The sequence below is a fragment of the Sinohyriopsis cumingii genome, chromosome 5 (assembly GCF_028554795.1).
Source record: "Sinohyriopsis cumingii isolate HCF-2022 chromosome 5, ASM2855479v2, whole genome shotgun sequence".
In the NCBI taxonomy this organism is placed as follows: Eukaryota; Metazoa; Mollusca; class Bivalvia; order Unionida; family Unionidae; genus Sinohyriopsis; species Sinohyriopsis cumingii.
This window is the reverse complement of record NC_142965.1, coordinates 134,725,111-134,738,641: the sequence shown is the minus strand read 5'-3', so window position 1 is coordinate 134,738,641 and position 13,531 is coordinate 134,725,111. Positions and strand designations below refer to the sequence as shown.

Below are 13,531 nucleotides of genomic sequence, written 5' to 3'. Positions count from 1 at the left end.
AAACATTGACACTTGTTCTGTCTTGTAAAGAAATGAGAAAAAATTACTTCTGGTAAGAGTAGTCGGGTAATATTCAATATTTAGTGTTGAAAGTATTTACTATCTCAAGGTTTTTCCACATATTTGTATACATTTCTTGATTTTCAGTTTGCAATCTACCAATACCAAGGATTCCCAGCTGTCTACAAGGCTTGAAGATGAAAGGAAGGCTAAAGAGGAGACACCTATCGGGTAGTTACTTTCTTCATTCTCTGCCTTCTTGGTTAAATTGAAAATACACACACACACATGCACACGCACACTTACACACGGATATTGGAGTACTAAAAATATGTTACAGTTTAATTGTTTCATTAGGTACTGCTCGTGATTGTGATCTGTTCCAGTTTCAGAATTGCGTCTACTAACTCACACTTTTTATTTCTTTTTGAGGGGTGGGATTGATTGGGACAAAGATAAAGGTGAACAATTCATGTGCAATTTACTCGTGATCGGGATACATTCCTGTTTCAGACTTGCATCTATTAAGCCATAAAGGTGTTGTTGTTTTTTTTCTTTTTTGAGGGATATGGTAGGTGGGGACATAGATAAAGATGAACAACTGTTAAAAAACAAGCAAAATTCAACTTAACTGATATCTATCAATTGAATGCTAGGAGAAAACATTGACACTTGTTCGATATTGTACAGAACTGAGAAAAAGTTACTCCTTGTAAGAGTAGTCGATTAATATTCAATATTTCGTATTGAAAGACTTTACCGTCTCAACGGTATTTCCACATATTTGTATACATTTCTTGATTTTCAGCTTGCAGTCTGCCAACGCAAAGGATACCCATCTTCCTACAGGGCTTGATGATGTAAGGAAGGCTGAAGAGGAGACACCTATCGGGTAGTTACGTACTTCATTCTCTGCCTTCTTGGTTAAATTGAAAATACAGACACACACACACACACACACGGATACTGGAGTACTAAAGAAACTATTACATTTTAATTGTTTCATTAAGTATGGCTGAGTCGTTTCCAAACACCAAGATTCAGTATTTTATATAAAATGAATGATTAGATAATACTCGGTTGTCTAAACACCTTGACAACAAGAGGTAAGCAAAGGTGGAGGCCTTTATCTTTAACTGCCTTCTTAGTTAAATTGGACACACACACACACACACACACACTACATACATACATACATACATACATACATACATACATATATATATATATATATATATATATATATATAAACTGATACATTTTAATCGTTACATTACTTACTGCTTTTCCCCACACTACGATACAGTAGCTGATATTTAGAGTGATACGCACAAAGATATATAGGAATGTGTCTTTAAATTTTTTATTATTCACCTCGTCTCTTTTGCATTTATCAATGGGTCCATGTATTAGAAGGTTGTAAAACCTGTTGTTTTTACTTTGTGCACAAAATACTCATGACTGTGTTCCATTCGAATTCAGGCTTGTTTCCACTAACCAATAAGTTTTCCAATTTTTTTCTTGCAGGATTGACAAAATGTCTACACAGCTTGAAAATGAAAAGAAGGTAAAAGAAGATATCCATACCAGGTAGTTGCCTACATTGGTATTTTTCTTTTTTTTTGAGGCGTGTGGTGGATGGGGACAAAGATAAAGATGAACAACTTAAACGAACAAGCAAATGCAACATTATTGATACCAATGAATTGAATGTTAGGAGAAAACATTGACACTTGTTCTGTCTTGTAAAGAAATGAGAAAAAATTACTTCTGGTAAGAGTAGTCGAGTAATATTCAATATTTGGTGTTGAAAATATTTACTATCTCAAGGTTTTTCTGCATATTTGTATACATTTCTTGATTTTCAGTTTGCAATCTGCCAATGCCAAGGATTCCCAGCTGTCTACAAGGTTTGAAGATGAAAGGAAGGCTAAAGAGGAGACACCTATCGGGTAGTTATTTTCTTCATTCTCCACCTTCTTGGTTAAATTGAAAATACACACACACACACGCACACATACACACGGATACTGGAGTACTAAAAATATGTTACAGTTTAATTGTTTTATTAAGTACTGCTCGTGATTGTGATCTGTTCCAGTTTCAGAATTGCGTCTACTAACTCACACTTTTTATTTCATTTTGAGGGGTGGGATTGATTGGGACAAAGATAAAGGTGAACAATTCATGTGCAATTTACTCGTGATCGGGATACATTCCTGTTTCAGACTTGCATCTATTAAGCCATAAAGGTGTTGTTGTTTTTTCTTTTTTGAGGGATATGGTGGGTGGGGACATAGATAAAGATGAACAACTGTTAAAAAACAAGCAAAATTCAACTTAACTGATATCTATCAATTGAATGCTAGGAGAAAACACTGACACTTGTTCGATATTGTACAGAAATGAGAAAAACGTTACTCCTTGTAAGAGTAGTCGATTAATATTCAATATTTCGTATTGAAAGACTTTACCATCTCAACGATATTTCCACATATTTGTATACATCTCTTGATTTTCAGCTTGCAATATGCCAACGCAAAGGATACCCAGCTTCCTACAGGGCTCGAAGATGAAAGGAAGGCTGAAGAGGAGACACCTATCGGGTAGTTACGTACTTCATTCTCCGCCTTCTTGGTTAAATTGAAAATACACACACACACACACACACGGATACTGGAGTACTAAAGAAACTATTACATTTTAATTGTTTCATTAAGTACGGTTGAGTCATTTCCAGACACCAAGATTCAGTATTTTATATAAAATGAATGATTAGATAATACTCGGTTGTCTAAACACCTTGACAACAAGAGGTAAGCAAAGGAGGAGGCCTTTATCTTTAACCGCCTTCTTAGTTAAATTGGACACACACACACACACACACTATATACATATATATATATATATATATATATATATATATATATATATATAAAAACTGATACATTTTAATCGTTACATTACTTACTGCTTTTCCCCACACTACGATACAATAGCTGATATTTAGCGTGATACGCACAAAGATATATAGGAATGTGTCTTTAAATTTTTTATTATTCACCTCGTCTCTTTTGCATTTATCAACGGGTCCATGTATTAGAAGGTTGTAAAACCTGTTGTTTTTACTTCGTGCACAAAATACTCATTACTGTGTTCCATTCCAATTCAGGCTTGTTTCCACTAACCAATAAGTTTTCCAATTTTTTCTTGCAGGATTGACAAAATGTCTACACAGCTTGAAAATGAAAAGAAGGTAAAAGAAGATATCCATACCAGGTAGTTGCCTACATTGGTGTTTTTCTTTTTTTGAGGCGTGTGGTGGATGGGGACAAAGATAAAGATGAACAACTTAAACTAACAAGCAAATGCAACATTATTGATACCAATGAATTGAATGTTAGGAGAAAACATTGACACTTGTTCTGTCTTGTAAAGAAATGAGAAAAAAATACTTCTGGTAAGAGTAGTCGAGTAATATTCAATACTTGGTGTTGAAAGTATTTACTATCTCAAGGTTTTTCTGCATATTTGTATACATTTCTTAATTTTCAGTTTGCAATCTGCCAATACCAAGGATTCCCAGCTGTCTACAAGGCTTGAAGATGAAAGGAAGGCTAAAGAGGAGACACCTATCGGGTAGTTACTTTCTTCATTCTCTGCCTTCTTGGTTAAATTGAAAATACACACACACACACGCACACGGATACTGGAGTACTAAAAATATGTTACAGTTTAATTGTTTCATTAAGTACTGCTCGTGATTGTGATCTGTTCCAGTTTCAGAATTGCGTCTACTAACTCACACTTTTTATTTCTTTTTGAGGGGTGGGATTGATTGGGACAAAGATAAAGATGAACAATTCATGTGCAATTTACTCGTGATCAGGATACATTCCTGTTTCAGACTTGCATCTATTAAGCCATAAAGGTGTTGTTGTTTTTTCTTTTTTGAGGGATATGGTGGGTGGGGACATAGATAAAGATGAACAACTGTTAAAAAACAAGCAAAATTCAACTTAACTGATATCTATCAATTGAATGCTAGGAGAAAACACTGACACTTGTTCGATATTGTAAAGAAATGAGAAAAAGTTACTCCTTGTAAGAGTAGTCGATTAATATTCAATATTTCGTATTGAAAGACTTTACCGTCTCAACGATATTTCCACATATTTGTATACATCTCTTGATTTTCAGCTTGCAATATGCCAACGCAAAGGATACCCAGCTTCCTACAGGGCTCGAAGATGAAAGGAAGGCTGAAGAGGAGACACCTATCGGGTAGTTACGTACTTCATTCTCTGCCTTCTTGGTTAAATTGAAAATACAGACACACACACACACACTCACACACACACACACATATGGATACTGGAGTACTAAAGAAACTATTACATTTTAATTGTTTCATTAAGTACGGTTGAGTCATTTCCAAACACCAAGATTCAGTATTTTATATAAAATGAATGATTAGATAATACTCGGTTGTCTAAACACCTTGACAACAAGAGGTAAGCAAAGGAGGAGGCCCTTATCTTTAACCACCTTCTTAGTTAAATTGGGCACACACACACACGCACACTATATATATATATATATATATATATAGAAACTGATACATTTTAATCGTTACATTACTTACTGCTTTTCCCCACACTACGATACAATAGCTGATATTTAGCGTGATACGCACAAAGATATATAGGAATGTGTATGAAACTCTTTATTATTCAATTTGTTTCTTTTGCATTTATCAACGGGTTCATGTATTAGAAGGTTGTAAAACCTGTTGTTTTTACTTCGTGCACAAAATACTCATTACTGTGTTCCATCCAATTTCAGGCTTGTGTCCACTGACCAATAAGTTTTCCAATTTTTTCTTGCAGGATTGACAAAATGTCTACACAGCTTGAAAATGAAAAGAAGGTAAAAGAAGATATCCATGCCAGGTAGTTGCCTACATTGGTGTTTTTCTTCTTTTTTTGAGGCGTGTGGTGGATGGGGACAAAGATAAAGATGAACAACTTAAACGAACAAGCAAATGCAACATTATTGATACCAATGAATTGAATGTTAGGAGAAAACATTGACACTTGTTCTGTCTTGTAAAGAAATGAGAAAAAAATACTTCTGGTAAGAGTAGTCGAGTAATATTCAATACTTGGTGTTGAAAGTATTTACTATCTCAAGGTTTTTCTGCATATTTGTATACATTTCTTGATTTTCAGTTTGCAGTCTGCCAATACCAAGGATTCCCAGCTGTCTACAAGGCTTGAAGATGAAAGGAAGGCTAAAGAGGAGACACCTATTGGGTAGTTACTTTATTCATTCTCCGCCTTCTTGGTTAGATTGAAAATACACACACGCACACACACACACACATGCATACTGGAGTACTAAATAAACCATTACATTTTAATTGTTTCATTAAGTAACGGCTAAGTGGTTTCCAAACACCAAAATTCTGTATTTTATATAAAATGAATGATTAAATAATACTCACTGCTACAGTGGCCTAGCGTTGGAGTGTCGTAGGTGCGATCCCCAGTCAAGTCATACCAACGACGTATAAAAATGGTACTAACAGCTGCCTTTCTTGGCATTCAGCATTGAGAGGTCAGTGTTAGGACTGGTCGGCCTGGTGTCAGTATAATGTGACTGGGACGGATATCATTCTACATGTCTGTGGCATGATGCTCCAGTGCTAGACATCACTATAAACTGTCACACTGTAGATATTGTAGCGTTATGACTGAAAAGTTGTTAATCCTATGTTAAAATGCAAATCACACACACACACGTGCGCGCGTGCCACACACACATAGAATAATCTGTTGTCTAAACATCTTGAAAATGAAAGGAAGGCAAAAGTGGAGGCCCTTATCAGGTTATAATGTTGTACATTATCCGCCTACTTATCTAAAGTGAAAAATCACTCACACACAAATGCATACACATTTAATCGTTACATTACATGCGACTAAGTGGTTTTCCAAATTCTAAGATTTCGATAGTTGATATTAAGCGTGATACGCACAAAGAAATGTGGGATTTGGTGTGAAACTCTTGCATTTCACACTGTCTCTTATTATACAGTTATAAACAGGGCCGTTTATTCAAATGGCATAACACCTGTACTTCTTTACTTCATGTTTAGCATATTCGTAATTGCAATCCATTCCAGCTTCAGGCTTGCATCCACTAACCCATAATTTTTCCTCTTTTTTCTTGCAGGATTGACAAGTTTTCTTCACACCTCGAAAAGGAAAAGAAGGCGAAAGAAGATCCCCTTGTCAGGTAGTTACATACGTACACACACACACGCACACACACATATATATATGGCAAAGTGTTTTTCCAAACACTAAGATTATGTACTTTATATACAAAACGAATGATTAGTGTTGGTCAGTAACGGGCTTTGCCTTGTATTTCCTAATTATATTGAGGGAAGTATAATTTTTCCCCCACATTTAAACTCTTTCATAACATTGCCATTCAGTCTGCCCAAACCAAAAATTGTCCAATTGACTGCACAGCTTAAACATTAAAGGAAAATCACCAAAGACTCTCTTCCTCTTGAGACAAATTTCAATACATGGCCCTGCGGGAGAAAATATAGAAATGCAGATTCTGGATAAAAAGCATTGGATGATATATTTTTAGAAAATGCAAGAAAAGTGGATATAAATCCAATACTTAACAATGCTATATTTTTTTTTGTTTTTCAATTTCTGTATGCTTGGAATAATATTAAATTGCTGCTACCACGTTACGAAATTGTACCACTACGCCACAGTTGTTTCATTGGTTTAAGACCGTCACATTATCTCTACCATTTAACAGAACAGGTTTAGTTGATGTAATGCAGACAAATCAAAATTTAATTCTTTCTTACTCTAAGAAAACTAATTCGACTTGACATACTAGTAAGATTTACAACTCAAAATATCAAAATCAATCATTATTGATGACAATGTTTTGAATGCTATGAGAACGTTTTGTCATTTGTTCGACTCTATCAAGATATTGAGAGAAAATTACCTCTTGATAGAGCAGCTAGATTAATATTCCATATTTAGTATAAAAGACTCGATTATCTCAACTGTGTTTCCTTATTATTGTATACTTTCTTGATTTTCAGCCTGCAATCTGCCAACGCCATGAATACCCAGTTGTCTAAACAGCTTAAAAATGAAAGGAAGGCAAAAGAGGAGGCCCTTATGAGGTTACCTTTCTCTTCTTTAAAAGGGGAAAGAACAATACACACATCGAGTAAAGATGACTTGAAAATAGCGAACGTTTGATAAAATTATATCAGTCGTTTTAGATAGATTTATTTTAAAACACCAAGTTTCTCAGAACACAATAATTCTTTTAACTTTCATATGAATTCATATATAAGTGTCTGGATAGTAATCTATTTTTTGGTTCTCTGAAATAGTTACATTCAAGGAGGTAATAAAATTCACCACCCCCACAGTGTAAAAAAAGTTTCTACCACTGGCTAACCAAAAACCATATACATGGAGGTAGTGGATTCTAAAAAAAAAAACTTTGAGCATATATTTTTGAAAATCTACATGAACCCGTACCATCATATCTAATCTTTCGAAACCCCTGATCTCAGTCACGTATGTTAGAATTGGGAATATTATAATATCAAAAGGTTTAAGACTTAAATTAAGCTGACAGTCAACAGACAAGTTCAGACTAAATATTATTTTCTTAAGAAGGTACATAGCTTTTCTGGCTTGACTAATTAGGTTCTTGATTCCCAACAAATGTCCACCATTCTTCATTAGGGTCAACCCTAAATATTTATAATTTCGGACACCTTCAAGTTCCGAATCTCCTAATTTTAAATTTACATTTTTCCTATTTCTACATTTCCCAAAAATCATAATTTTCATTTTGCTAGTGTTAATGATAAGTTTATATTTTTGGCAGTAATTAAAGAATACGTCAAGGTTATGTTGCATTTTTATCGTTTTCATACAGTGAAACAAATGAATAGCATACAATATCCAGTAATTCAGCTTAATGCTGTTACAATTTCAGCTCAAAAAGTGATTCTCATTGTCATTTAGATACAGGAGAAAGTTTCTCACCTTGTGATAATACAAATAAATATAAGTGATTTCTTTACACTGTGGACTTTATATCCATATACTTGTTCATTATCAATTTGAGCATTTTCCCATTCATACCAGTGTTGATCAGTTCTCTCCATAAGCCAACTCTCTGTGCCCAAACGCATGCCTCATTTACGAAAACTACAGCAAGATGGTTTTCCAAGCACTAAGATTGGGTATTTGATATAAAAGGAATGATTATATCGATGGTGTTCAGTAATGGGTCTTGCCTTGTATGTTATAATTGCTCTGTGATGGGTCTGTTATTTACTGCCTTTATGCATTTCAATAACCTAAATTAGCATGCAGTTTGCCCACTCAGATTGTTAAATTGACTGCGCAGCTTGAAAATGAATGGAAGATCAGTGAAGACTTTCATCTCCTGCAGATACGTTACAATAGATTGCGCTGTAGCAATGTCAGCATGTAGTAATATCCTTCTGTGTCAGTCACTGCTGGACTAAGCTAGAAACGCAGATACTGGTTCAAAAGCATTGGACGATATATGTTAAGAAAAATTCAAATAAAGTATGTATAACTCTATTAATTTAGAAAGCTATATTTTTTCATTTTCAATTTCTATACAATGGGATTAATATCAAATTGATTCAGCCACGTTAGGGCATTACAATTATTCGTGCTGAAAGTCACCAAAGACAATACAGTTGCCTTACTGGTCTAAGACCGTCACATTATATATATATATATATCATCACACCAGGTTTAGTTTATAGTAATGCCACCAAATCTAACTTTAAAGCAATTTCACTCGTGGAAGACAGCTTGGATATAGCATGCTAGTTAAGGATACAACTAAAAAATCAAATTAAATATTATTGATAACAATTATTTGAATGCTAGGATAAAACATTGGCCATTTCAAGATACTGAGAGAAAATTACCATTTGAAAGAGCAGCTATATTAATATTCCATATTTAGTATAAAAATATTCTATTGTTTCAACTGTGTTTCCACTCGCTTGTATACTTTTCTTGATTTTCAGCCTGCAATCTGCCAATGCCAAGAATGCCCAGCTGTCTACACAGCTTAAACAAGAAAGGATGGCAAAAGAGGAAGCCCTTGCCAGGTAGTAAACACAACAAACACACACACACATAAGCATATATATATATATATATATATATATATATATATATATATATATATATAATATATATATTAAGAACGACTCTCTTCTCCTGTTGGAAATGTTGACAGTGGATAATAAATGTTGGATGACATATGCTTGGAAAATTCAAGATAAAGCGTATATAAATCTAATAATTAAGAAAGCAATATTTTTCATTTTCATTTCATTTATCTAGGAATTAATATTAAATTACTTCTACTACGTTAAGACATTGCACTTTTTTCAGAGAGTTGAAAGTTGGCCCCCACACTACAAATGATTCACTGATTCAAGACTGTCACCTTATCTCTATCTTCATATAAGGTTTAGCTGATAATACTGCTGCCAGATATAAAAAATGCAAAATTTCTTTTCATCAGAAAGATTTATTCAACATGACTTACTAGTAAAAGATACAAATCCAAAAACTGATTCAACTTTATCGATAACAAAGACTTAAATGTTAGAAGAAAACATTGACACTCTTTCGACCTGTGAAAGGAAATGAGAGAAAATTACTCCTTGCAAATAGAAGCTCGAATAATATTCACTATATAGTTTAAAAAGACTACTAGCTTGATGGTATTTTCGCACATTTGTCTAATTTATTTATTTATTTTCAGCCTGCAATCTGCCAAAGCCAAGAATGCCAAGTTGTCTAAACAGCTTGAAAATGAAAGGAAGATAAAAGAAGATACCCTTATCAGGTATATATATATATATATATATATATATATATATATATATATATATATATACAGCCATATATAAACAGCCATATATAGATTATATTTTTATAAAGGATATCCAAAATATAAATTTTTTAATTTTAATGTTTAGCTATTTATATGTTGAACCTTGGTATTAAAGCCATTGGGCTTATAGATTATATGCTTTGTTTCCCAATGGCCCTAGTACCAAGGTACTATGTGTCTTTGGAATGATTTATAAAAGTTCCATAATAATATTATAGTCCAAATAACAAGCACTTTCTATTTCCACTGAACAAATCCAAACAGATGGATTTTTTCCCTCGAAAAATATCAAAGTACAACATAAAGCATGTCTGCAGTCCTACACCAGGAACACAATGAGTGTGAATGACTCCAAAAATTGGAATGAAGTTGAATGCTTAATTTTCTCTTTATGTACACTGTATGTTGTGACTTTACCCTACGTGACGACATATACTATTGATTTATGACGAACTAAGCATATTCATGTGACCTCACACAGTCAATGGGAAACCTCGGAATTATTCTCGAAACTTCCATGTCCCATCAGTCAATCTATCGATCCTATGCAATTTGCATTCTTAAGAGAGCCAAATTACGTACACAGTTTATATAAAAGATATTCTGTATAAGTTACAACTATAAATAAATATAATGAAGATTAAATAAAATCATGTACCAGAAGTTACAACAATATAGATATACTTAACAAAATGTTATATACCCTTTATAAAAAAGTAATTGTATGTATGACTGCTTTTCTCTACTTTATTGTATCACTGATTCTGTTTTCATTGGAGACTCGTGTATCATTTTGATCCTGTTTTACATATAAGATTGTTATGATGATGCAAATCATTTACGCCAATGACGTAATTGTTATTTTAAAATATAAAGACATCATCCATTTCTTACAAAACATTTTGTGCCTAAAGAGGCGTACAGTAAATGCGATACTAGATGCACAGATTTATTGGTGTTAGTGTTGTTTTTTATCTCATATATATATATATGTCAGTAATAATTAAATTATTGTTATGTCACAAGTGCAGGTAGGTGGTTTTCCAAGCATGGTGTTCGGTACTGGGTTTTGTCTTGTATTTCCTAATTACATTGTGATGTGTTAAATTTTCGCTATATATGTACACTTTCATAACCTTTTGAATGCAATTTGCCCAAATCAGGATTGTCCTAATGACTGCACAGCTTCAAAAATGAAAGGAAGGTCAGTGAAGACTCTCCTTCTGCAGATAAATTGTGATGGCTCTGTAACAATGACATGAATAAAAATAATTAGATTAAATCATGTACCAGAGGTTACAAAAGAGACAAATATCCATAACACTTCCACTGATAAGCAAAAGAAAGATTTATGCAAAAAAGCTTTCTTTTATCCATATTAATTAAGTGATAATAATAATGAAATTACATTGGAAAGTGTATAATGATTGTACACACACACACACATATATACATATATATATATATATATATATATATATATATATATATATATATATATATATATATATATACAAAATAAAGCAATATCAATCTCCTATACACATGAAAGTGCATCTGCGATTAATTTTTTTCCCTTGATGTGCCAAATATCGATGTTCTATTCTTGCAAAATCAAACTCGATCTCAACATTCTTCGATTTTTTTTCTCAGTTTTTGTTGAAAGTAAAGGGGTTGTGATCATTGAATAATAGGAGAAGGAGCTGAATCAAATCACACTTTAAAGTATTGTAAAGCCAAAATTAAAGGAGAACACTCCTTCTCGATAGTGGAATAATTTTTCTTGTTAACTTATTTAACTTCTCAGAGAAGTATCACACTGGATTGTACACGCCATTTTTATCTTCCTGAATCAATACTCCACCAACCCCTACATCACTTGCATCAACAGACATCTTACATGATTGGTTGAAATCTGGAGCTGAAAGAATTGGTGCACGTTTAAATATGGCCTTTAATTTATCGAACTCTTCGTGTTATTTTTCAGACCAATAAAACTTGGTCTTTTTACTTAATAAATTGGTCTGGGGCTCAGCAATTACGAAAAAATGGAGTGGAATTTCCGATAATATCCAGCCATTGCCCAAATTCTCATCAGTTGCTTTTTCCTGATGGACACGGAATTAATAAATAGCTTTAACATTAGCTTCTACAGACTTAACTGGACCATGTCCCACAGCATGTCCTAAAAATGTGACACAAGTTCTACAGAACTCACTTTTACTTAAATTAGTTGTCACATTTGCCTCACACAATCGAACGAAGAATTTTTGGATAGTTTCCAGGTGATCTTTCCAGGAAGTGCTGTATATAATGAATTCGTCGATGTACGCATTACAGCCATGTATACCAAATTTTATCATGTTCAGTAACTGATGTAATGTTGATGGAGAATTTTCACACCAAATTACATCACTTTGTATTGGTAGAGTCCATCTGGAGTTGCAAAGTTCAAATTTCTTTTCTCTGTCCGTAAGAAGAATCTGACAGAATCCTCTGAACAGGTCAAATTTGTTGACATATTTTGCATTTCCAATTCTGTTTTTGCAGTCATCAATTATTGGTATTGGAAATTAGTCTATTTTGATAACACTGTTCACTTTTCTGCAGCCAGTGCACTTACAGAAATAATTGTCTGGTTTCGGCACAAGATTGCACAGCAAACTGTAACTACTTTTGCTTGGTTCGATAAAGTCCATCTGCAAATATTACTCAATATTCTTTTTCAAACTTCCCTATTTGAGAGGATTCATCCTGTAAGGGTACTGTTTTACATGATTAGAATCTATAATTTCAACATCATGGTGATTTTGTTTGTCCGAGTTGGAACATCTGGAAACAAGTGCTCATATTCACATATTAGCTGTTTAAATTCATTATTTTCCTCTGGCTGTATGTGTAAAAGTTTATTGTCCTGATTCTTTATTATTTCAGAATTTTTAACTAAAGTCACTATAATTCAGTTGTACATCATTGAAATCGTAACTATGTGAGACAAGAAAAACTACATTTACTGAATGATCAACAGATATATTTTTATGACCAGTGACTTCTGTTTCCGTTTCTGAGGAGTGTTGATAAAATTTAAATCACTGTCTTTTTAACTTTATAATGATCATAATATATAATCTGATGAGAATTTTGAAGTATTGGCAAGAGAGACATACCTTTATGACCAGCTTGAAAAGTTCTTACCTTTGTAGTTTTGACATGCCTTAATTGTACTTTTGACTGTGTAGGTGAGTAGACAGAAGATTATATCTTGCTACTTCACAATCAGATATATAAACTAAAATATTGATATCAAAATCCTCATTTAATATACGTTTTTCTTTTAACACATCTAACGGTCCATGGAAAACATGTCCAAAAGATAGTTCAGAAGAACTAAAACTGGCTAATTGACAAATAAAAGAAGATCTACCATATTTGGAAACATCACCTTTAATTTTAGGCCAAAAACATGTGCACATATATTTACAAGATCTTCTGGTTATTCTCATAGACT

General features: G+C 33.3%; 1 protein-coding gene across 9 annotated transcripts in view; it reads left to right on the top strand.

Moving 5' to 3' along the window:
• The window catches only part of LOC149800285 (uncharacterized), a 45,421-nt gene that overhangs the window by 15,999 nt on the left and 15,891 nt on the right, over positions 1-13,531 (top strand). For 5 of the 9 annotated variants that reach the window (XM_089959882.1, XM_089959885.1, XM_089959884.1 and 2 more), the window contains 14 exons: positions 148-231; positions 809-892; positions 1,528-1,590; positions 1,869-1,952; positions 2,523-2,606; positions 3,217-3,279; positions 3,556-3,639; positions 4,201-4,284; positions 4,890-4,952; positions 5,232-5,315; positions 6,238-6,300; positions 7,148-7,231; positions 9,143-9,226; positions 9,892-9,975. In XM_089959882.1, coding sequence (XP_089816008.1) covers positions 148-231; positions 809-892; positions 1,528-1,590; positions 1,869-1,952; positions 2,523-2,606; positions 3,217-3,279; positions 3,556-3,639; positions 4,201-4,284; positions 4,890-4,952; positions 5,232-5,315; positions 6,238-6,300; positions 7,148-7,231; positions 9,143-9,226; positions 9,892-9,975 — 1,092 coding nt within the window. The remainder of the gene's footprint in view (positions 1-147; positions 232-808; positions 893-1,527; positions 1,591-1,868; positions 1,953-2,522; positions 2,607-3,216; positions 3,280-3,555; positions 3,640-4,200; positions 4,285-4,889; positions 4,953-5,231; positions 5,316-6,237; positions 6,301-7,147; positions 7,232-9,142; positions 9,227-9,891; positions 9,976-13,531) is intronic. The other 4 variants (XM_089959879.1, XM_089959881.1, XM_089959883.1 and 1 more) reach the window with 4 other exon arrangements.